This window comes from Balaenoptera acutorostrata, chromosome 10 (genome assembly GCF_949987535.1).
Source record: "Balaenoptera acutorostrata chromosome 10, mBalAcu1.1, whole genome shotgun sequence".
In the NCBI taxonomy this organism is placed as follows: domain Eukaryota; kingdom Metazoa; phylum Chordata; class Mammalia; order Artiodactyla; family Balaenopteridae; genus Balaenoptera; species Balaenoptera acutorostrata.
In genome coordinates this window covers 67632575-67656043 of record NC_080073.1, presented here as the reverse complement: position 1 = coordinate 67656043, position 23469 = coordinate 67632575, and the positions used below count along the sequence as shown (strand labels likewise).

General features: G+C 40.5%; 2 protein-coding genes across 10 annotated transcripts in view; one reads left to right on the top strand and one right to left on the bottom strand.

Moving 5' to 3' along the window:
• The window catches only part of ANKS1A (ankyrin repeat and sterile alpha motif domain containing 1A), a 185719-nt gene extending 170741 nt beyond the window's left edge, over positions 1–14978 (bottom strand). For 3 of the 8 annotated variants that reach the window (XM_057554558.1, XM_057554555.1, XM_057554556.1), the window contains exon 1: positions 14675–14978. In XM_057554558.1, coding sequence (XP_057410541.1) covers positions 14675–14868 — 194 coding nt within the window. In that variant the 5' untranslated portion in view covers positions 14869–14978. The remainder of the gene's footprint in view (positions 1–14674) is intronic. The other 5 variants (XM_057554560.1, XM_057554561.1, XM_057554562.1 and 2 more) reach the window with 2 other exon arrangements.
• A 1372-nt stretch (positions 14979–16350) lies between these two features.
• On the top strand, positions 16351–23345 carry TAF11 (TATA-box binding protein associated factor 11). 2 transcript variants are annotated; one of them, XM_007198001.3, is made up of 5 exons: positions 16357–16648; positions 19431–19579; positions 21487–21574; positions 21927–22023; positions 22691–23345. In XM_007198001.3, exons 1-5 carry the CDS (start codon positions 16478–16480, stop codon positions 22819–22821), a joined length of 636 nt encoding a protein of 211 aa, XP_007198063.1. In that variant the 5' UTR covers positions 16357–16477; the 3' UTR covers positions 22822–23345. The 2 variants fall into 2 exon arrangements, with proteins under 2 accessions (XP_007198064.1, XP_007198063.1); XM_007198002.3 differs by lacking the exon at positions 21927–22023 and having other exon boundaries at positions 16351–16648.
• Positions 23346–23469: the final 124 nt, after the last annotated feature.

Sequence of the window (23469 nt, the reverse complement as noted above, 5' to 3'; positions counted from 1 at the left end):
TTAATAAATATTTTTGGAAGATGCTTTAAGGCCATGCTAATATTCTGTTTCTCCTTAAACTGTCACAAACTAATTTTAGCCTTCATTGGTAGATCTTGCCTGCAGCAATTATTACTGTGGTGTGCTAATGGCAATTTTCTATTCCTCTCATTCCTTCCACATTTATTAACTGGAATTCTTCTGAAAAGAAGAGCTATCTCTTCTCTCCCATTTACTTATTTATTCAATCATTTATATCATTAACTCATAGATGTTTATTTCATTCTTTGGCTTATAATCCATTACTATTGCTTTTTATTTTGCTGTTCAAATTATTCCAACTTTGGCCATTGAGAGCTCTTTCAGGTTGGCTTCTGTGTTCTTTTGACATATTCGCCTTTTTTATTTTCCCTGCCCCAGTCCTAGAATCAACGATTTCTCTGAGGAGATCATGGGGCCATTCTATCATCACTCTAATCAAGTCAATTTCTTAAGGGAACTGACCAATTTCGTATTCCTAAGTATCTCCTACAGCAGTATGCTTGACAGACAGTATGCTTGACAGACAGGAATGTAGTTGTTTATGAAAGCTTCAAGGGCAGATGTATAAACATAACATAAAATGTTATGTTTATGAAAGCTTCAAGGGCAGAAAGAGCAATGGCCCGCTTGCACACTCACATAGCTGAGGCGACAGGCTTCTTCCTCTCCTGAGCCACCCTGCGGGACAAAGCCACATGGTTCCTGGCACACAGTAAGAGTACAGTAAGTGCTTGTCCTTACTAAGATTAGTACACAGTAAGAGTACAGTAAGCAGTAGGTCCTTTCCCCAGTCTGTCTCTGCAGCTGCTTTAAGACGTGCTGATGCACCTTCCTTGGGACCTCTGTCAGGAAACACTACAAACACTGCCCCCTTTTTTTTATGGATGGCAAACTGAGGTGCAGGAGAAGTAAAACATATTGCCAAGATCATACAGCTAGAGAATGGCTGAGGTAATTCTAGGCGGAAGGCCCCTGGGGGCCTGCTCTCCCATGCCCTTCCCCAGAGGCAGCGTGCACCCTGAAGGAGGAAGGTTGCTGGAGACCATGTTCCCTGTAGACTGATTTTTCTGTCTAACCCTCATCCTCTTCCCTTCAGAGTTCAAGCATGGAGAGGCTGACTAAAGGGTAAAACTAAGAGACCTATGTGCTTTCCAGACCCCAGGGTTCTAGATAGTCCCAGACCAACTCTACAGACAAGAAGAATTTAAGGCTTAATTTAAAGATTTTGTCTGGGCATCTACAGATCAAATAAAAGGCTGACATCAAAATCAGTGAAGGAAGGAAAGACAAGATTTAGATTTTGTTCCACTCAATCCCAGATGGCCACACTAACCAAAAGACCAATCCTAAGTGACTAGTATAAGTATGAATACTAAGTGGGCAATGAGAAACAAACTAAACACATTAAAATGAATGTGAAACACAATCAAAACAATGTTAAAAAGCAGAAGGTTAAGCCTACAGGTGTCAAAATCTTGCAAGTCCCAGTACCTGGTAATGAGGAAACCTGATGCCAGCCAGATTCATCACATGAAGTCAGCCACTGACTTCATTATTTCATCACCAGAAGGAAATCAGATAACACCTTGAGCAACAGTAAGTGTTAACACACACACACACACACGGCAATAATGGTGGTTATTACGTTATTATATAATCACATTTTTTCAGATATATAGTTGTCTAAAGAGTAAATATTAAAGAGTGAGGGAAACAGAAATGATGGTAACTAAAGACAAAGAGTCTAACAGATCATGATTGTTAAAGAAAAGACATTTTTAAAAAGACAGCTCTGTCTGAAAAACTTAAGTTGGTTGAAAAAACTTAAGTAAAAGTACTGGATCCTGATTTTGTATACACTCTCCAAGAAAGAAAAAACTGTTACACTTTAAAGTGAAACACTAAACCCTCGATCATTTACTTAAATACCTTTCTGAAAGTCTGCTCTGGGTCTGCTAAAGACAGGGAAAGGGTTGCTGGTTAAGAGTGACTAGCAAGAAAACTATTCTCCAGAGAGGCCTTAAACATATAATAATGGAGATAACAACAGATTAAAAAGTAATGAATCCGGAATCTCTGCCAATTTCAACATCTGAGGTATTTTCATTTGTAACAGATAAAAAGTAATAGAGTATTCTATTACTGCTAAGCATATAGGACCCATAGGTGTTTTCAGAACTACTCAGCTAGAATACCATCTTTTCCTTCTACTTCTACAACCTGGGGACTCAGACGTCTTCTTGGCAGCCATGATCTCCACATAAAATAGACTCTACAGGCCTTGCAAATGGAAAATCTCGGTCTTGGGCAAGTCACTTTAACCTTTCTCATCAGTAAAATGGTCACTAATACCGATATCACAGGATTGTGAAGATTAAAGCACCAAGGATTATGGAAGTAACATTTCCTGTCCCATAATCCCAGGCTTCAAACTACTATCAACAATCATTTGAACCAGCCAGACAATACTCTCTGAAAGTCATTTTATGGACAAACTAATTATTGTTTGGGAATGTAAAATCTGGTCATAAACCACTAATGAGGTGGGGGATGGGGAAGGAATTGTAAAAAAAGCAGAATGGGTAGCAATAGCTGGAAATAATTTCAAATACACAGGCCTCTAGTTTCTTGCCAATTGTTTAGATTTACTTCCCTTGCACACCCTTTGGCCTCTGTGGTACATCCGGCAGGCATGTGTCCAAAACAAATCTTTATCACTTTAAAATCTGGTGGGGGAGGGGAGGGTACTGAATTTTCTCAGAGGTGAAATTCATGAAAGCATTAACCTGCTTGAGAGGAAGGTGAGAATTTTCTAGAAGAAAAGTTTGAGGAAGTTTGAGAATAAGGGAGGCTTTTTCCTCTTCATGAGCTGCACGGCTTCACCTATATCCTCTAAACTAATATATTATTTGGCATAAGTTTAAAGACATTCCCCTCATCTAACTTTCTTATATTTCAAGGAAATTGCCACTGATTTAAAAAATAAGCCTCTCACTTTATGTAGTCGAAGTGTTCCAAAGGGATTATGTATTACACTCTTAATAAAAGGAACAATCCCCAGTTGCATAAAAGCTAAGACTAAGGACTCCGGAGCCAGTCTGCCTGGGCTTGGAACCAAGCCTCAGCACTTCCTAGCTTACTACAGTGGGCAAGTTATTTGATGGCTCCGGGCTTTGGTTTCCTCATCGGTAAGACGGCAATGCTACTTGTGCCCTCCCCAAAGTGTTGTTATGAGGATGAAATGAGCTAATATTTGTAAAGTGCTTAAGAACTGTGGATGGCACAAAGTGTTATCAAAGCAAGTATTAAATTAAAATAAATAAATCCCTAATTTTGGGGGTAAAATTTTACCTAAGCATATAGTAAGGGGTGGTTTGAATTTGATCCAAAGACACAGTTCTCCAAGTGGTCAAACGCAATGCTTTACAAGCAAAAGTTGGGGGAGTCAGACTCCTGGCTCTGCCCTCCTCCGTGTGGCCCTGAGCTGGTCACTTTAACCTCTCCCTGAACCTTTGCTTCTTCATCTGTAAAATGGAGATAATAACAATTAGCTAGCAGGTATGCTGTGAAGACAGACTGAGAAAATATAGATGTAAAGTTCTGGGTACAGACAGAGCAAAGTATTAAGTGCTCAAGAAGTAAAACTCTTCCCCAACAACGTGTACATCCCAACCTACCATAGAGTCTGTAGCGACAGCTCTGAGCTGCTGTGAACTAACTTGTGAGTGAACTACCTCAAATACTGCAATCTGAGCTGGGCTTTTGTTGAAGTTTTATCAGGGCTGTGGGGCAACCTGAAGAAGCAAGAATCAGGCAGGTGAACCGAACCAGGATCCAGAATCAAGCTGGATCATAGGAGGAAGAGGGAACATGACACCAACAGTTATGAACAAAGCCAGGACCAGGCTCCTCTCCAGGCCCAGCAAAGAGCTAAAGATCTAAAAACAAGCCCCAGAAAGAATTTTCCAGGTAAACAGCCCTTTTGAAATGATCTGTTCTGAAAGCTCTTCTGGCCATTGGACTTCCTAGAAGTAGGTCTCAATTATAATTCAAAAGGAAAAATAACTTGAGAAATGGATTGTGTTTAAAGGAAAATGAAAAGAAAATCACAATGAAGGCTTATTCAGGTGAAAGGAAAACAAAGTCAACAGGTTGGTTCACTCAGACAAAAAGGGCTGGGGTACAGGCAGAAACTCCCTTTAAGAAGGGTCCTCCTAAGGTTAAATAAAGCACCACCTCCAAATACACTAGCTTGTGTTTTCTAAGTATCTGATACCTCAAGTAATAGCACCACTGTCTCTACTTTTTCACAGGTAAGAAGAGAGAGTTTCCAATTCTTTTTAATTAAGAAAATTAAAATCCCTGAGATTTTAAGCTTTCGCTATGACTGAAAAGAATTGTAATTAGGAGATCTGACTATACACAAGCAAAGCTGAAAGTCACAAATTCAATAAAAGGAGGGACAATAATAAAAAAATTTACTTTCTTAATCTTAGTAAGGACAAGCACTTAATAATGCCCTCCAAATTAAGGCTACTAATCCAATATCAGTGAATGGTCAATAAATGCTGACTACTGGTACTATTATTAGTGGGACATACATTTGGAGCTGCTTTTCCAGTCACATCGAGTCCTCACTGGCAGGGATAAGCCAGTGTGCAGCCCCGACAGAGGACACACCCCATCACGTGGAGGCAGAGGCACAGCCTCCGTCTTGCAAGAATTACGCACCATCCAACACGACAGTGTGAACTCCTTGGCACTATGAAGCTCAAGTGTTTTAAGATACATTTTCCTTTCTCAGTAAAGTCCAATACATTTCTTCCCTTGTTTTTATTTTCATTTTTCATCTTAACTCATGACAATGCTCTTTAAACAATCTGAGAGCCCAACATGAAAGTGCTGTGGAGTGAGTATGATGGAGCTGGATGCTGTCATTGCCTAATAGAGGCCAAGATCTCTCTGAAGTAGAACCCTTACTGTCCCAACAACTGTCAAAAAGAAACAAATAAGTGGTTCCATGTGCTACTTTTGTCACTTCTAAAATGACACTACAGGTGTAGCATTTGTACATCTGGCCAGTCAAGGGGGAAATCTGAGCCAAAGCAGAAGGACCCTGACCCAGTCCTCCCACCCCCACTCCAAACACATAAAACCAATGGATAAAATAAAACAAAAGAAATACTTTCATATATAGTTGAGCTCCAAACCAAGAAAAGAAAATATACAGATGGCAGAACAGGAACTCAAAATTGGACCTGTGAGTGGGAGCTCTGAATGCAATAGCTCAGAAGTCAATAATGAGACAGAGACCTACGCTTAGTATACTGAACAAAAGACAATTCAACTGACTCTTTAATGTTTATGTAAAAAGTGTGACACCATGAAACTTATTCAGAGTAACATACGAGACTGAATAAGTAACAACTCACCTTGACACACCTAGATTCTTATCTAGAGCCACGCCATAAACCTGGTGGGAAAACACCATTTTTAGTGGGTTTTCCATAATTACAATCTTAAGAAATTTGGTTACTCAAGTCTCTAGAGTATCTTTTTAAGGCTTTGTAACCTATAGGGCCATGTATGGCCAGCAGGAAACTTAAAAAATTAAAAGCCAGCTGAACTAATCCAGACTCTGAAAGATTAGAATCCTTGATTTGCAAGTGACCAGAAGAACCAGCACAAACTGGAGGACTCTGAGTAGAAATAGCACTCAATTAAAATACACAAATACGAACAACACCACTTCATTACAAACCAATTCAACTGCTCTACATAGTAAAGTAAAACTGTCAAAGTCTAAATGTCTCAGAGCACATTTTAAAAAGGTTATTACTGAAGCACAAATAAGCTTAAAAGTACGAGTTCATAATGATTATTCACAAGAAACTCATTGGACACCTCTGAAGACTACTAGGAAACCAACTTGATCTGAAAACTGGTAAATAAGGGGAAAGAATCAAGCATTTAATCCACCTTTCCTACACCCACTGTACCTCAGGGTAACCAAGTAGTTAATAACATGAGGTTTCTCTATAAAGTTTCTCTGCAAAAAGTATTCCAGTTAATAAATGAAGAAGGGAAAATAGAAATGAAAAATCACGACTTTGCAAACTCTAAATCATGGCTTTAGACCGTGATGGTCAATGGATGCCGACATCACAAAAAAGAAGACTAAACAGAAGGACATACACAACATCCCCTAGAAAGAAATCCTGCCAGAAAATTTGAACCTGAATCAGACCAAGCCTAGATCTGATTTCCAGCCCACAGGAAATACAGGGGACAGATGAACATGTTGAATGATACCTCAGAGATGCAATCAGCGAAACCCAGACTCTGGGAAATGGGGCAAATGACCTTTTTTTCTTCAACAAATAAACTGGAATGAAAAAATGACAGAGATGAAAGCCACAGATTTAAAGAGACTTATGAGACATACCAACCAAATGCAATGTATGGACCTTGTTTGAACATAGATTTGAACAAACCAACTATAAAATATAAAATAAAATATTTGGGGGAATTCCCTGGTGGTCCAGTGGTTAGGACTCCACGCTCTCACTGCTGAGGGCCTGGGTTCAATCCCTGGTCAGGGAACTAAGATCCCACAAGCCACGTGGCCAAAATAAATTTAAAAATAAATAATAAAATATTTTAGACCATATGGAAAATTTGAACCCTGACTGACTAAACACTTGATGGTTTCAAGGAATTGCCATTTTCAGGTGTGATAATGGTATTTTTAATATTTTTTAACGAGTCCTTGTCTTTTAGAGATACACACTTAAATGATATATAGGTTTTCTTCAAAATAATTGAGTTGGGGGGGATGGTGATAAAAAGAAACAAAATTTTCCATAAGCTGATAATTGTTTTATGGTTACTTAAGGTATGTGAGGATTCATTATTTTATTCTCTCGACTTCTGTATGTTTGAAATTTCCCACAGTAAAAGCTAGAACAACAAAAGGCAAAAACAAAATGGATTCTGTCTCATTCTGCTTGAAGCATATTGCTCCACACATTTGTATTATTAATGGCCCTCTTCTAAACATTTTGCCCCTGAAGAAGGACCCAAGAGGCCCCAACCTGACTAATAAAAATCCTGTGCCTGCACAAAGGTAACTTTCTAAATATAAGTAGCATTTAGCCGCCATAGATCCGTACATTACTTTCCAATCAGAAGGACCCAGGATATGTAAGGGGCCTTAGAATTATTGTGAGTCCTCAAATTCAACTGCACATATGTGATTTTTGCAATGGTTAAATACTCAAATTACATCTACTATCCTACTGAGTATATAAAATGTCATAAGCACAAGCACGCACAAAAACTTATCTACGAGGATGTACATCACAGTGTTGTTCCAACAGCAGAAAACTAAAATCAAACTCATGTCTAATGGTAGGGAAGGGATTAAATAAATTACAGTTCATACACACTATGGAATACCACTTACCCATTTAAAATGAGGTTGAGGGGATTAGAAAATGATGGGGAAAATGTTCACAATATACCAAGGAGAAATTTGAGACAAAGTACATACAGAACATTGTCTGTTTGGAAGAAAAAAAAAAAGTTTGCATAGAAAAAAGACCAAACTATGTACACCAAAATTGCAACAGTTAATTTCTTTAGGTGGTAGAACTATAGATGATTTTATTTTCTTCTTTGTGCTTTTATGTGTCTAGCAATTTTTCTATAATAAAGGCAGAAGTCCATAATCCCTTATCTACAATTCAGGAATCCAAAAAGTTATGAAAATAAATTTTCGAAAGTTAGCGGCAGACTTGGTTAGGTGCAAAACTGATATGGAGCTGCTTCATATTTATCCCATTTAGTGTGAATATTAACAGGTTTCACTCCGAAATGTAATGTTTCAGAGTGCTGCCCCAGATCCCAGTAGGAGCTCAGTATCACCCTCCAGCAACCCCAAAATTCTGGATTCTAAACCCCAAGATTTCAGACAACAGATTGTGAACATTTATCAGTTTGTAACTTTGCCACCGTTACCATTTTTAGGCTTTTAAAAATGGGACTCTTATTTGAAAATGTTGGGAGCCTCTGCTATCAATTACTATAAATTTTTAAATGGGAACATTAAAAACAAAAAACAAAAAACACATGTCCTTAACAAACAGGATTATCATTCCAGATTCATCAAAGGTGGCGAGCACTGGGCTCCCATCAGATAAATGTAGTAGCCCAGGTTCACCAAGCCCTTGGCATGTGCCAGGCATTATGTGTCTTACACATCTTAACTCACGGGATGCTGCCTCAGGAGGTAGGTACTATCCTAGGCCCATTATATATATGAAGTCACAGACGCTCAGAGAGGTTATGTAACTTGCCTAAGTCACAAGGCAGAGATGGACCAGAGCCTGACCCTTAGCAGCCATGCTAAACTCTCACCAGTTAAGTAAGCCAGAGGGCTGTTCTGCTTCCTGGATCATCTCCACCGTTTTTAATAGTGGTAAGAACATCACAAGTAAAGCAGAGACAACTGACGTTTTAAAAACTCTTTTTTGATTTGTAAACTAAACAAACTTGATCTACAAATTACTGAGAAAGGATAAATATGAAGCCATACCATATAATTTCTAGTATTACTACCATTAACTCTAACCACACCAAAGTTATTTGAAGATGTTCTATGAATGTAACAATATAATTTTCTATACCACAAAATATCTCCCAGTAATCTTTTGGAAATCGGTGTGGGGAACATTTTCTGAGGGCTCTCCAGAAGAGACCCAGTTCCTGCCCACAGGAGAGCCCGACATTTCCAAGAACAAACTCTCCACTATCTACTTTTGGGGCTTCCTCGGTGTCTCTGGGCTATAAAACCCAGTAATTTACTTTCCCTACTGAAGACTAGGGCAGAAATAGCCTTGACTTCCGTTTGCAAACCAAAATTCATAGCTGTTTGAGGTGAACAAACCAAGGAGGGTGAGGGGTAGGGGGAAGAACCTTCAAAGGGATTTTTCTGGCCAAAGATGCAACTTTCACTGGGACCAGAACCTCCCAGGACAAGTGAACATGTTGAAGCTGACTAGATACAAACCAAATTCTTCACAGGATTGTTTCACTGTTTCCCGTCTCTAATTTTTGTAACTAAGACAATCAAAAATGAACTTCAGGGACTTCCCTGGTGGTCCAGTGGGTAAGACTCTGTGCTCCCAATGCAGGGGGCCCAGGTTCAATCCCTGGTCAGGGAAGTAGATCCCACATGCATGCCACAACTAAGAGTGTGCATGCTGCAACTAAAAAAGACCCCTCATGCCACAACGAAGATTCTGCATGCCGCAACTAAGACCCGGTGCAGCCAAAATATAAACAAATAAATAAATTATATATATAAAATAGATTCTCTTTAAAAAAAATTTTTTTTCAAAACTGAACTTCAATCAGAGAATTAAGGAAAAGGGAGATCTCTGACTTAACAAACTTCTGTTAAATTATCTTTTACTACCAGTAGATGCCTTACTCAGTTTAACATGAGGCATGCTCTAGATGTTTAGATATAAAGTAACCACGCTGCAGTCATTCCCAGGCATGCCACCTTTTTTGTTTTGTTTTTTAACAGGGGGACCACGTTCTGCTTTTGAGAAAGCAAAAATGTACAGCAATTCCAAATGAAAGGAAAAGGGTTGCCATCCCAATAAAATTATACTTAAAGAAGTATTTTAAGAAGTTCTTTAAAAACCAATTTTAATGAATTAAGAAGGTTTAGTGGAAGATCCAGAAAACTGCTATCCTAGTAAATAGTTGTGGTTTTTGTTGTTGTTGTTTTGTTTTTGCATTCTCTTAGAAGAGCAGGAACTTAGATCACACAAATCCATGAGTTCCTGCTCCTAAGGCCTCCCATTCTACATCCTTACATGGTCAGTGTTACACTCCTCAGGATGTTAAAATCATCTTGCTCAAAATAGGCACATTCAAAAGAAATCTAGCACAGTAGGAGGGCCAAAGTAAAAGGGTCAGCATGAGAAAAAGCTGTCATGTCACTATAATTTCCAAGCTACACATCCATTCTCGGGGGCCATTTCAATAGAACGGTTAGGGTAATCACTTTTTTTTTTTCCAAGTATGAATTCCTTAAATAAACATCAGGAATCCTCTTTCTTTAAAACAATGAATAACTTTGTCATATCTTCTGACATTTGGAGAGAACCCGTTATTGTCCCCCAAATGGAATCCAATTTTCAAAACTTTCCATTCTTCATTCTTTATTTCAGAACCTTTTCATATCTTTGGGAAATTCATGACTGTCTTTGGATAATTCATGACTGTCTTTGGATAATCTCCCCACCACCCACAGTAGAGTAAAAATCTAGTTTATAGTCAAATTTATTGCTACTGTCTATAAATTTTCAGATTTCTCCAGCAAGCCTCCTTGGCTTCTTTTCTTATTCACTCTTCTCATGCTTAAGAAATCAGGTATAGAACTTTCCTAGACTATGACACAATCTATTCCTCAATTACAACCTTTGGTCTGTTTCTCTGTGCTTCTGAACCCTCAGGAGTGCATTTCACTTTACATCATTCACATTGACACATATCAGTATTTAGCTCAGAATCCACTTCATAGTTTTAAGCTAATGAATTGTGTTTTCTTTTAACTTTTCCTTTTCTCAGAACTTTCTTCCCTTAGTTGTTAGAACACTTTTAATCCAAATCTTACTGTATTCTCAAACAGAAGTTGCCTTCCTGAAAATCAGTAGTTTCACTATAGCCATAAACATATTAAACTCTCCATTACATGAAAATGTGAGTGACCTACTATGTACCCAGGGCTGAAAAATACCATGTTTAAAAAAAAAAAAAAGTTTAATACAGAGCCTGTCTCAAGCTACAGAATAAAGGCAACCATTCAACAATTAGAAAATGAGACAGTATTATATAAAGTAAAATCCATGCTATTCAGAACCTCTGTAGGACTAGGCATTTTAGATAACTATGCTTTCTAGATAATCTACTGCTTGTCCTTTGAAATAACAAATATTATATTTGAATCATTTTAGATAGAAAACTAAAATTTTTTGTACTTTCATTAACAAGCTATACTGAACGTAATTTAATCTTTATTTGATTGGCTAAGAGTCACAATAAACAGATACTACAGCACTAAGCTATAGTGCAGTGATGCTTGGGGCCTAACCAGGTGTGTAGGGCTATATTCATCTATGTTAATAGTCTCAAATTACTGGCGGTGGGAAAAATTATGCTAGCCTTTTATTGTTTTTTTCTCTTATTTTGTCAGTCTGTCACACAGACATATCATACTACTATAAACACTACAAGGGAACAGACCTTGTATTGGGAGAGGACTAATTTTGACAGACTACCTACTATGTGCCAGGCCTGAGATAAATTTTGCAGTGCATCTAACAATTGGCCTAGCACAAAGCAGATGATGGGTAAACATTTGGTGGGTGAATGGCATTAGTGTCCCTGCCTGAGCAGGGCCTCTCCCTTATTTACTGTTTCTAATCTGCCGTGGCTTGGAAAACAGATACCCAAGAGTAAAAGAACAGCATTTAAGACGTGTCTGGCATGGCACTTAGCACGTGGCAGGTACAGCATGGCAAAACTGTACGTGCTCAACGGAACTGGGGAAGCCTAACAGTGAGCGCTTACAATGTGCCAGAAACTGTGGTGAGCTTCTTCCACACATTACATAAGACAATACCTATAAAGCAGATAATATTCCCCCCATTTCACAGATGTAGAAATTGAGGCTCAGAGTGGTTGAGTAATTTACATAAAGTCAAGCAGTTAGTCAGTGGTAGCAGCGAAATGTGAATCCAGGCAGTCTGACTCCAGAACAAGTGGTCTGAAGCGTAATACTACACTGCCTCTGAATAAGTATACAGTAAATAAGCGAAGGTCAGAAGGACATGAAGTTCATAACAACTTTTTTTCCTAGTACAAGTCTTCTTTGCTGACTTTCTGATTCTCAGCAAGTATGTTCTCAATTGGTGAGTTACTATATGTAAAGCAATAAACTGTGAAATCTAGGCAAGCAAAGTATGAGTTGATGCACTACTGTTCACTGCAGATAATGGGTTCCAAAGAAGTAGAAGCCTGAGAGATCTGTGTGTATTAGGGTCATTAGGGAGGGCTTTAAGAGGTTAAGACCTAAGCCCAAGCAGTATAAGAGAAAAGGGATGGGTGAGAGAGGAGGCATTTTGTAGCTTAAGAATAAGCACAAAGCCTTTGTGGAATGGGGGTGGGGGGTGGGCTGGGTCATAAACAGATGAGTAAACAAACATACTTGTGATCCAGAACATTTATATCCACTGCAGCTGTAAGCTCCTATTCCTGCCTGCTTTACTTGGTCACTCAAAACAGCTGGACAAACGTAGGCTACAATTGACAATATTAGTGGGGTAGGATATGGCAGCTAATGCAAGGGCCAAATCTGAAGCTACGATTCCACGGCTCTCATTAAATAACCCAGGGTCCTTGAGGTGGGGTGTGTGGGCATAGGAGACCTACCCTCTACTATTTTCAAACCTACAAAGGGAGGACATGCTGACCTAGGGATTATCTAAATGCATGGTTTCATTTTCTCAGAAATCTTTCACTAGTTTAATCAGAGTCACCTCTAATTAATGACACACCTAGTGTAACTAGTGCCTGCAGATCCTCCCTGCCCCTAGGAGTCACAGGGATGAGAGGCCGGGGCAGCTCTGAGGCCATCTACCATCTCAACAACAGATACAGGAGCAAGTCAGAAGGAGTCAGCTCTCTTACAGAAGGGAGTGGAGACAACATCCACCCTTTATGACAGAGACTGGACATATTAACATGAGGCCCAAAGTAAAAAAAAAAAAAAAAGAAAAGAAAATCAACAAAGATTTTCTAGTCTTGCTTAACTACAAGGTAGTTAAGGGGGGGGGGGGGGTAAGGTATCTCTGGCAAACAGCCAAATGCTGTAGCATTCAGCTCATTAGAGACAGGCACCTCCAAACCAGTATGGTCTTTCTCTCATCTCTCAGACATCAGAAGTGCAGGAATATCAAAGTAATCCAGGTAAGATTCAAAACCCAATTTATGCATTCGAAGTACATTTATTGAACACCTGTGTCAGGCACTGATATAGGAACTGGGAATATAAACATAAAGACTAAGTCACTCTGAAAGATGGAAGTATAGCCATCCATTATTATTATCTCCTTTTATCACACCCAACCTCTTAAGGCTCCAGACAGAAAGTTCTTCTAGTGACCTACTGGCACCAAATAAGTCTCCTTTCCCACCTCAGTGCCCCTGATCATGGTGTGCCCACTTGGAACGCTCTCACAGTACTTCACCTACCCAAATCCTCACATCCTGCAAAGTCAGCTGAAGTCCCCCTCCTCCTGGAAGCCCTGATCTCCATCTCATCCCACAGTGATGTCTCATTTCTCTGAACTACTAACAGTGAGTACCACCATCAATTTATGTAGAAATGTATCATTCCCTAATTGATACTTTTATTTATTCAACAAATCCTGGGTACTAACTATGTGACAGCATTGTTCTAGGGGCTGGAAATTGCCCCAAATGGTACTGGTTTTTGCCTCCTCAAAAGAACCCCCTGGGAGAGTTCTTCTCTTAGACTGCTTTTTAATATCTTCCTGTATAGACCTGTGTTTGCACTCAGTGCTTAATACCTAACAATTTATTAGAGCCTTGGGCTTTTTTGGTCCAAGCTCACTCAAATTGAAGTTACATAAACTAATGGGGAACAAAAGCGAATGAAGCCATTTCTAAATGAACTTCCACTTCTTAAAAACCTCAAAAGAACAAGGAAGGAAAAGAAAACCGGCTATGAAAGTGCTGCTGAAACAACACATTTTACTCACACTGACAAAGCACCTACAATCCCCCCTCCAAGCCACATAAAAACGACCTTTTTCTCTCAATCCTTACAGCTCCAGAGTCAAGTGTTTATTTTAACAACAGACATTGGAAAAGTTTAAAGCACCCCTCAGCTTCCTAAACAAGTCTTTCTAAAGCTTTATTTTTTGATGAATAAACCCCCTGATGAACCTTGCATATGCCACTTAACAGACTAATCCAATGAGATTCACTACAAGGAACCAGAATTTAAGCTTCAAGCACAAGAGGGGCTCAAAGAAGAACACTTTGAGCGTGATAAACCCAGAGGCAATTTGAATATAAACAACAAAAGCCACGTCCTGAAGAGCCTGGTGGAAGGTTCCAAGTTCCCAAAAGAAGGGAATCAAGAGAATTTCCTCCAGGGGAACCGCGAGATTCTGCAAGGCGTGGGAGTTTCTGCAGGAGATGAGGGAGATTTAAAATATACATATTTTCTGCTCTAAAGTGGCTTGTGAGATACAACAGCTGGCACCCAACAGCGGGCGAGGGTGAAGCCCGGCTGTGCCATGCGGCGGAGGCTGCCACCTGGGCACTCCCACCATTCTTCGCTGCCGGGTTAGGCGAGACGAGGAGAGCCTGACGCCGCGCGGACCCGCACTGGCGCCCCTCGCCCCTTGGGCCGCCTGCCCTAGCCCCGGGGCACCCCGCAAACCCACCCCGCCAGGGCCTCCGGAGCCCCGATCTCTCTGGGGACCCAGGAGACAGGCAGGGGAAGGGGGGTCTCCAGGCAGCTGCCCAGCCCCGGAGCGATACCCACCTGAGCAGGCTGGAGAGGGGATGGCTCGAGGAGCCGAGACCGCCGCCGCCGCCGCCGCCGCCGCTGCCTCCCCCTGAGCCCCCGCTGCCGCCGCCCCCGAAGCCTGAGGAGAGCCGCTTCCCGGACAGCAGCTTCTCCACGGCCGGGAGGTGTCCGGTGCGGGCCGCCTCCAGCAGCTCCTGCTCCTTCCCCATCCCCAGGGCCGCCGCCCCCTGGACCCCCTTTCCGGGGCCGCCGCCCAGCCTGTTCTGGCTCGCAAACTTTCGGTCTCCGGGCAACGCGCCCCCCAAACCGGCCGGGACACCACCCCCCTCCCCCCGCCTTTTCCCCCAGGAGCGCGTCACTTCCGGGATCCGGCGTCACGCGTCAGAGCGCCCCCCGCGCCCCGCCCCCTTGCCCACCTAGCTGGGCGGGGCTCAGCGAGCGGGAGCAGGTGATTGTGGTCTGCGGCAAGTGCACCCCGCTGCACAGAGCTAGGCCTTCCAGGTCAAGAGGAGAGCGTCGCAGGGTCGCCCGCTGTATAACTGGAAGGGAACAAACGCTGTTCACCTGTCTGTGCCTGCCGAAGTGCGCTCCTTTTCCAACGGTTTTGGGAGCTCGCAGGACAGAAAATACGGTAATTCATCCAGGCAGTGTAGAAACAAAGAGAGAAATATGGTAACGCGCACATACATTTCCAAGGCCATTCCTTCTGAACACATAAATATGTAATGGATGTGGGAACCGAGTGATAAAGACGTGAGTAAAATGCCGCCCTCCGTACCGCAATGAGGAAAGAGAGGAAAATTTTAAAAGGAAAATATCCGCACTTCATGCTCCCAATCCCTGAAATGGCTCGTTAAAGCCAAACACTCAAAGCAAATATCTCCCTCCCAATAGGATTTGTTTCCCCTTACTTTTTTTTTTTTTTTTTTTTAGCCGCCCCCGAGGCATGCGGGATCCTAGTTCCCGGATCAGAGATCGAACCCGCTCCCCTTGCAGTGGAGGTGCGGAGTTCTAACCACTGGACCGCCAGGGAAGCCCTATTTCCTCTTACTTTTGATGACATTAACCAAAGTGACATTAAAAGTCAGATTTGTAAAACCGACCCCAATCTTGAGTCCTGGTGAATTGGGAAAATCATACAATTGCGTAGAAACCGCCTGTTTTGTTTGTGGTGCTAGGACTGTTCCTGGCTCGAAGTAGACGCTCAGTAGTTGTGGAGTTAATAATGCATTGGATAAATTCTGTTCAAGCTGTATGACTATTTTCTTTCTTTTTAGGTGCTTGAGGAACGGAAGGGAAACGCTGGCAATTCAATGTTAACACAAGCCCGAGGTCTCTGTCCAATTGAACTGTAAGAGATTGAGTTCCTGCCTGCGTTTGCCTGGTAGCCGCATCCCACAACAAGGGCGAACAACAGAATTGAGTTTTCTCCTGTCCCCAAACTTTACTCTGAGGAAAGCGGATTAAGGACGGAGTTCACTGACACTGCGTTTTGAGAAAGACGGAAAGGAAAAAGAAGCCCTTCAGTAAACAATAAAGCTCTCCTTTACAAATGCTGGTTTCCCAAGGTGGAAAATCCACAAACTGATTTCCGTGCCCTCAATTTTCCCTCTCCCCACCGCCACCAAATCAGAAGTAAAACAGAGCCCTGAAGTCCTCTAGGCGCGCCTCTAAATGACCCCTCTGGAGAGCGGTATGGGTGATGTCATCGCAGCGCGACGACAGGAAGTAAGCTCCTGGGCTGCGGTGCTGCGCGGAGTCCCGAGCTCCTGAGTCTGACAGCACCGCGATCTCCACTCCCATCTTCTTCTCGCCGCCATGGATATTGTCTGCGAGTCGCCCACGGAAAAAGGTGGAGAGACAGGGGAGTCAGATGAGACGGCCGCTGCTCCTGGGGGCCCGGGGGTTACTGACACGGACGGAATCACGGAGGAAACTGACGGAGACGCAGATGGGGAATTGAAAGAGGCCTCGGCTGAAGAAGGCGAGGTAGGGAGAGATGTGTTGATGAGGCCGGAGGAGTTGTGTCACTGGCTGCTTGACAGGCTTCTTGGTTGGTCCCTCCCAAGCTAAGATAGTCGAACTCACCATGGCCCTTTAGATCTGCCATCGCGGGGTTGGGGAGAGAGAGGAGACAAAACCTTAAGAGCCGGTTCAGTTCCAGAGACCCAAGCACTGGGTCAATAGTTTTAATCCCTGCCCTTAGGCGTTAAAGCTACTTCTAAGGGAATTTCAAATAGCCTCTTGGTTTTCCTGGTGAGGAAATTGAGGTCAATGCCAATCGACACTGAAACTTAGGGCAAAAGCTAGAACCCAGGATTCCTAGTACCACTTTCACCCCAATATGGTTTCTTAGATATTGCTTAAGTGTAACTTTGTCATTATAGGCTGCAGAGTCGTTAAAGGGAGACTTTGAGGTAGTTACTAATTTAGTCACGTTCTTATCCTCTTGAGACATTTAACTGCTACCAGTGACCTGGGTGCTAATGTCCAAGGGTCTCTATAGCACCAAACCTATCAATTGTGCCATCCCAAGAATTCAGCAATGTTGCTCCGCTGAGCATCAGTCAGGATACTAGAATCTCAGCGTTCTCTAGGTTCCATTTCTAAAGGTAGAATCTTGGGGTCTTAGAGCTATAATTCCTGTTTGAATGTAAGTGTGAGAGCATGGGTGAAGACATTGGATTAAATGGAAACAGCCTTTCAGAGCATAAAGTTGTATCAAAATATATAAAGTTAAGAACTTTTAGAAAAAGAAAAATGTGACAAAACTACTTTAAGAAGGAACTTTTAAAACAGATCTCAAGGACAGAAAGGATTTAAGTAATAATTAGCTTAGTCCAGTAAAAAGCTCACTACATACAGAAATTTGCACCTAGAAGATAAAAAAAATTTTTGATGCTTCTGAAACACTTTTTTAAATTGATCATATACCAGACCACAAAGAAAAGCATAAATTCTTAAAAGTAGAAATCATAACAGATCATATCCTGTTAGTACAGTGCAATAGAGTCTGAAATTAACAACAAAAATTTTCTCCCACTCCAACTCCCTCCAAAAAACTAACACCTGGACATTTTAAACTAGTTTCTAAATAGCCTTTGGATTAAAGAAATTAACAAAGAGAATGCCACATCAAATCCAATGGGATTTGACCAAAACTTTATTTAAAGAAAAATTCATAACCTTACATATTTTTACTAACAAACAAGAGATATTGAAAATAAGCACCCAGTTCAAGAAACCAGAAAAAGAACAAAATAAACCAGAAGAATATAGGAGCAAGGAATTAATCGGGATGAAAGTAGATGTTAATGAATTAATGCTTTAAAAACATAAACAATAAAATGAAGACCTGGTTATTTGAAATGTAATTGTACAACATTATGAAATAAGAAAGGGCTATAGGCACTGATATGGAGATCTTTAAGCTTTAAGAAAATTTGATGTTCAAGTTTAGACCAAGTAATTTTGAAACTTCAAGAAAAATGGCTCATTTTTAAGGATAATATAAATCACCAAAATTGAAGCACAAAGAAGTTAGAAAATTTGTATATATCAGTAACTAGAGAAGAAGTTGAAAAGGTTGTTAAAGATTTACTGCCTTCGCTCTCACGTACTTCTCATATTCCTGTATGAGTTTAAATGTGAGTTTCTCTTTAAGGAAACAGAAGTTAAATCTCATTAATGAGGTTTGTTGTATCCTTAGATTCTATATTGTTGGAGGGGATGAAGTTTGGATTTTTTTTGTTGTCATTATTAAACAGATATTAAACATCTAGAATGAGTAAAACAATGGTAAATATTTATGTGAGGAGAGATAAATAAGAGACAAACCTATCTTCAAAAAGTTGTCAGTCTAGGGGCTTCCCTGGTGGCGCAGTGGTTAAGAATCCGCCTGCCAGTGCAGGGGACACAGGTTCGAGCCCTGGTCCGGGAAGATCCCACATGCCGCGGAGCAACGAACTAAGCCCATGTGCCACAGCTACTGAGCCTGCGCGCCACAACTACTAAGCCCGCGTTCCTAGAGCCCGTGCTCCGCAACAAGAGAAGCCACCGCAATGAGAAGCCCGTGCACCGCAACAAGGAGTAGTCCCCAATTGCTGCAACGAGAGAAAGACCGCGCGCAGCAACAAAGACCCAATGCAGCCAAAAATAAATTAATTAAAAGAACTAAAAAATAAATAAATAAAGTTCTCAGTCTAGTAATAGGAAGTAAATATTTGCATTATACAGTGGTATTGAAAGTTAGGAAGAAAAGAGCACTACATGTGGGAGAAGCTCACTTAAAAGTCCCAAATTCAAAAAAACACTGCTTTGATGAGAAGGTACCTCCTTTTTAATATTCTTTCCACATGGAATCATCATCAGTAAAGAGATCTATAGATTTAGAGGAAGAAGAGCTGGCTGGGTGGAGAAGACTTTTCTGACATCCCCTCTAAAGAATGAGGTCAGAAGAAGGAGATCAGGGGGAGAGTGGTTTTCATGATCCTTGGCACTACATTGCCCTTGTAAACAGATGACTGGAACTAGGATCATAGCTAACCTGGAAAACTGGACTATTTAGTAGGTTTTCTTTCTACAGCTAGGCTAAAAACTCCTTTAGGAGAGACAGGGTAGCTTATATTTTGATGGTACAGCCAATGCCTGGAACCAAAAAACTACAGAAATAAGTGGATTTGTTGTGTTGTAATGAGAAATGATGTCTTCTTACCTTACCCAAGTCTAGGAAGTAGGCCAAATATATAAAGGGTTTCTTTTGTCTTCTTAGCTCAAGAGTCAGGATATCTCAGATTTAACAGCAGTTGAAAGGGAAGACTCATCATTACTTACTCCTGCAGCCAAAAAACTGAAAATAGATACCAAAGAAAAGAAAGAGAAGAAGCAGAAAGTGGATGAAGATGAGATTCAAAAGATGCAGTAAGTCACTTTTCTGATCTTTCCCCTTTCAAGGCTCTAACCTGACCACACAAAGTTAATAGATTTTTCTTGTCCTTAAATTTTTCTTTTCTTTTTTAAACTCAAAAGAAAATAAAGCAATTAATATTGCATTATGTTATGGTATAGAAAATATAAGTAAAAATTAAAAATATCACCATACCACCAAAATAAACACTGTTAATATTTTGATGTATATTCACCAAGATATTTTCTTTACATATATATATCTATAAATAAAATTAAATTAAAAATTTCAAAGATGTTAAAGACTGTTTGTAACCTGTTTTCCACATTATATATGGTAAATGTTTTCCATGTCAATAATTATACATCTAGGTCATAATTTTCTTCAAAATGGAAATAGCTTTGTTATGTTTTCTGATTATAAAAATGGGATAGGTTCATTGCAAATAATTCAGAAAATACAGAAAAATAGAAAAAATAATAACTTATAATTCCACCACCCAGAGTTTACCCAGGGTATATATTTGGGTATATACCTTTTCAGATATATTCTTTAATGTTTGATATATCAGTATATAGCTAAATATTTTTTTTTTTTTTTTAAAGGATTTTCTTATTTATTTATTTATTTATTTATTTATTCTTGGCTGTGTTGGGTCTTCGGTTCGTGCGAGGGCTTTCTCCAGTTGCGGCAAGCGGGGGCCACTCTTCATCGCGGTGCGGGGACCGCTCTTCATCGCGGTGCGCGGGCCTTTCTCTATCGCGGCCCCTCCCGTCGCGGGGCACAGGCTCCAGACGCGCAGGCTCAGCAATTGTGGCTCACGGGCCCAGCTGCTCCGTGGCATGTGGGATCTTCCCAGACCAGGGCTCGAACCCGTGTCCCCTGCATTAGCAGGCAGATTCTCAACCACTGCGCCACCAGGGAAGCCCTAGCTAAATATTTTCATGTCAGTAAATATGCCCATAAATCATCATTTTTAATGGCTGCATTGTATTCCATTATATGGATGAACTATAATGTAACCTATTTCTGTAGTTGTTCTGGGTTTTTTTTCTTCCTCTTTTGACAACATTATGATCAACATCCTTGAGCACATCTTTGCGTACTTGTCCATTTACTTCCTAAAATAAACTCCTAGAAGTGTAATTGGTAGTTTAAACAGTATGAACATTTTCAAAGGATTTTCATTTGTATTTCCAGATTCTCCAAAAAGGTTGTTCCACCTCACAGTCTACCAGCATGCATAAGTTTGTGTCCTCCCATCCTCACTAATACCATGCTTTTTAATACTTTTTTATCTGTTTTATGAAAAATGTTAATCTTGCTTTAGTTCATCATTTTAATTTCTTTAGTTAATACTGAAGCTTAATTTTTTTCCTCTCTATATATTGGCCATTGGTATATTTTGTAAATTTCCTATTCACTTCCTTTGCTCATTTCCTAAAATTGGTATGGCCATCTTTTAATTTATTTGAAAATTTAACTATATATTAAGATTATTAACCCTTTTCCATATATTTTGTAAAATTTCCCCTTAATCTGTTAATGTTGGAAACTACTGGTTTGAATGTAAATTTACATATTAAATTTTTATCTTTAATGTGAAGTGTAGTGAGGTAGCCTTATGGGGAGAGAGAGCCTAATGCTGAAAACATAACCTGTATAGTGTGATTCAATGACCCAACATTGTTGTTTTTGTTCTTAGTGAAGTAAGAAAGGAACTTGCATTTCACTTATTGTCAAGTTCCGTTAAGAGTAGAAATGCTTTCTCTTCATTCCTCATAAACACTAAGCCTAATACTATTGATCCCTTGAAAATTTTATTTTTTAGATATCTGAGACTTGCTTTTATTGACATAATAATATATATCTTAAGTATTCATTCTTATAAGTGAACTTAATTACCTGAATCTTTGTCTAGAATCCTGGTTTCTTCTTTTTCTGAGGAGCAGCTGAACCGTTATGAAATGTATCGCCGGTCAGCTTTCCCTAAGGCAGCCATTAAAAGGGTAAGGATGGACTACTACACTCATTTCCATGAGCTATGAGAACTGAATGAGACTCAACAGCTGTATCCACTGGCATTTTGAAGTGAGGTGTTAGGCAAGTTGGTGGAACATTTAGGCAGGAAAATAAAAATAGCATGCCCCTCAATAATCTGACCAGTTGTAATTTTGTATTCTAGGGATAGGGTCTCAACAAATAGAATAGGCCATTATACACCTGAATCCTTTTGTTTTACTGGTGTCAATTTCAGATCCAGCCTTTAGTGAACTCTTTCAGTGCAGAGCTCTTATGGGTACTATGTTCCAAAGCCAGTCCTTGACTACCTTAATCACAGTCTTTTGTCCTTCTTTCAAGCTGATCCAGTCCATCACTGGTACCTCTGTGTCTCAGAATGTTGTTATTGCTATGTCTGGTATTTCCAAAGTTTTCGTCGGGGAGGTGGTAGAAGAAGGTGAGTGGTGTTGGTCTAAATACTGGATTGAGCCTGTGGTGGTCTTATTTCCAAGAATATCTATAGTGAGGGACTTATTAAGGCACCAGTGGTGGTTTCCATTTACACTAGAAAGGGAGCCTTGCATTCAGGAGAGCATGAACATTATTCCTTGAAAGTTTCAATACTGGAAGGCCTGGAAACACCTAGGAAATCTGCCCTCCTGATTCCTGTCCTCAGCCCAGGGTGACAGAAACAGACTTTGTATTTTCCTCCAATGGATTTTGCTCATTCCTGCTGCCAAAAGTAAAGATACAAAAAAAAGCAATCACTGGGGTGACCAGTGTGGTATGGTGAGTAGTTGTCCCTGATGTTATGATCCCTGGGAACTGCCCCCTGTCCATCAAGTAAAGAACCTGGCTGCTGCCCATTGCTAATTTCTAGCTGGTGAAATACCTATTCTTTTAAGGAGAAGATATGTTTTAAACTGTTGCCTATGATAAAACCTGATGTGGGATATACTAAAGCTAACATGATACATTTTATAGCATTCTCTTAAGAAGGGAAAATGTCTTGGTTTATTTCTTAGGAAGCTTAAGAAGAGTTAATGAGAATTACAGGACTCAAAAGGATTATAATGCATAAGCTCTTGTGTGATAATGAAACTCTCCCCTTGCCCTCTGTTTAGCACTGGATGTGTGTGAGAAGTGGGGAGAAATGCCACCGCTACAACCCAAACATATGAGGGAGGCTGTTCGGAGGCTGAAGTCGAAGGGGCAAATTCCCAACTCGAAGCACAAAAAAATCATCTTCTTCTAGACCAAAGTCTAGAAGGGCCTGGTACTGAAGGAAGAAGTACTCATTCCAGACTTCCTATTGCATGAGACTCTCTGCACTGGTGCTTTAGTATCTCGGTCCTCGAAGGAGTCCATGATGCTTTAATGTCTTTCTCAAAACTCTGATACTCATTACACCTTGAAGGCATGCAGCCTGTTTCGTACTTGCCTTGACTAAATATTGGGACCTCTGAGGGCATTTTGAGGCATTTAACTATTACTGGCTAGTTGGAAGAAGAAAGGTTGATGAGGCTTAAGCATCTTCTGGACAGGAATGCTGCTTTCAGAAAGAAAACCCTTCCAAGACGGTTTGACGGTTTCACATTGAAGCCTGAAGTTGCAATGACTTAGGTTGTTTCTTACATTTGGTTTTAAGTAAATGAAACAATCAGAAACTTTTGACTTGTGATACTCTACCGTGAAGGACACGGTGACAGCAGGAGTAGTGGAATAGCCTGTCCTTGTAAACATTTTGGTGAGTGATCATTAAACTGTTTTCCAACTTGCCATGTGTGCGTTCATTTTCTGTCAAGCAGGTTGGAATGGTGGGGAGAAGTTCATCGTTCTTTTTTGGTGTCAGAATAAAACTGGTCTTGGCTTTTTTGTGAAAATTTGAGCCCTCCCCATTTCC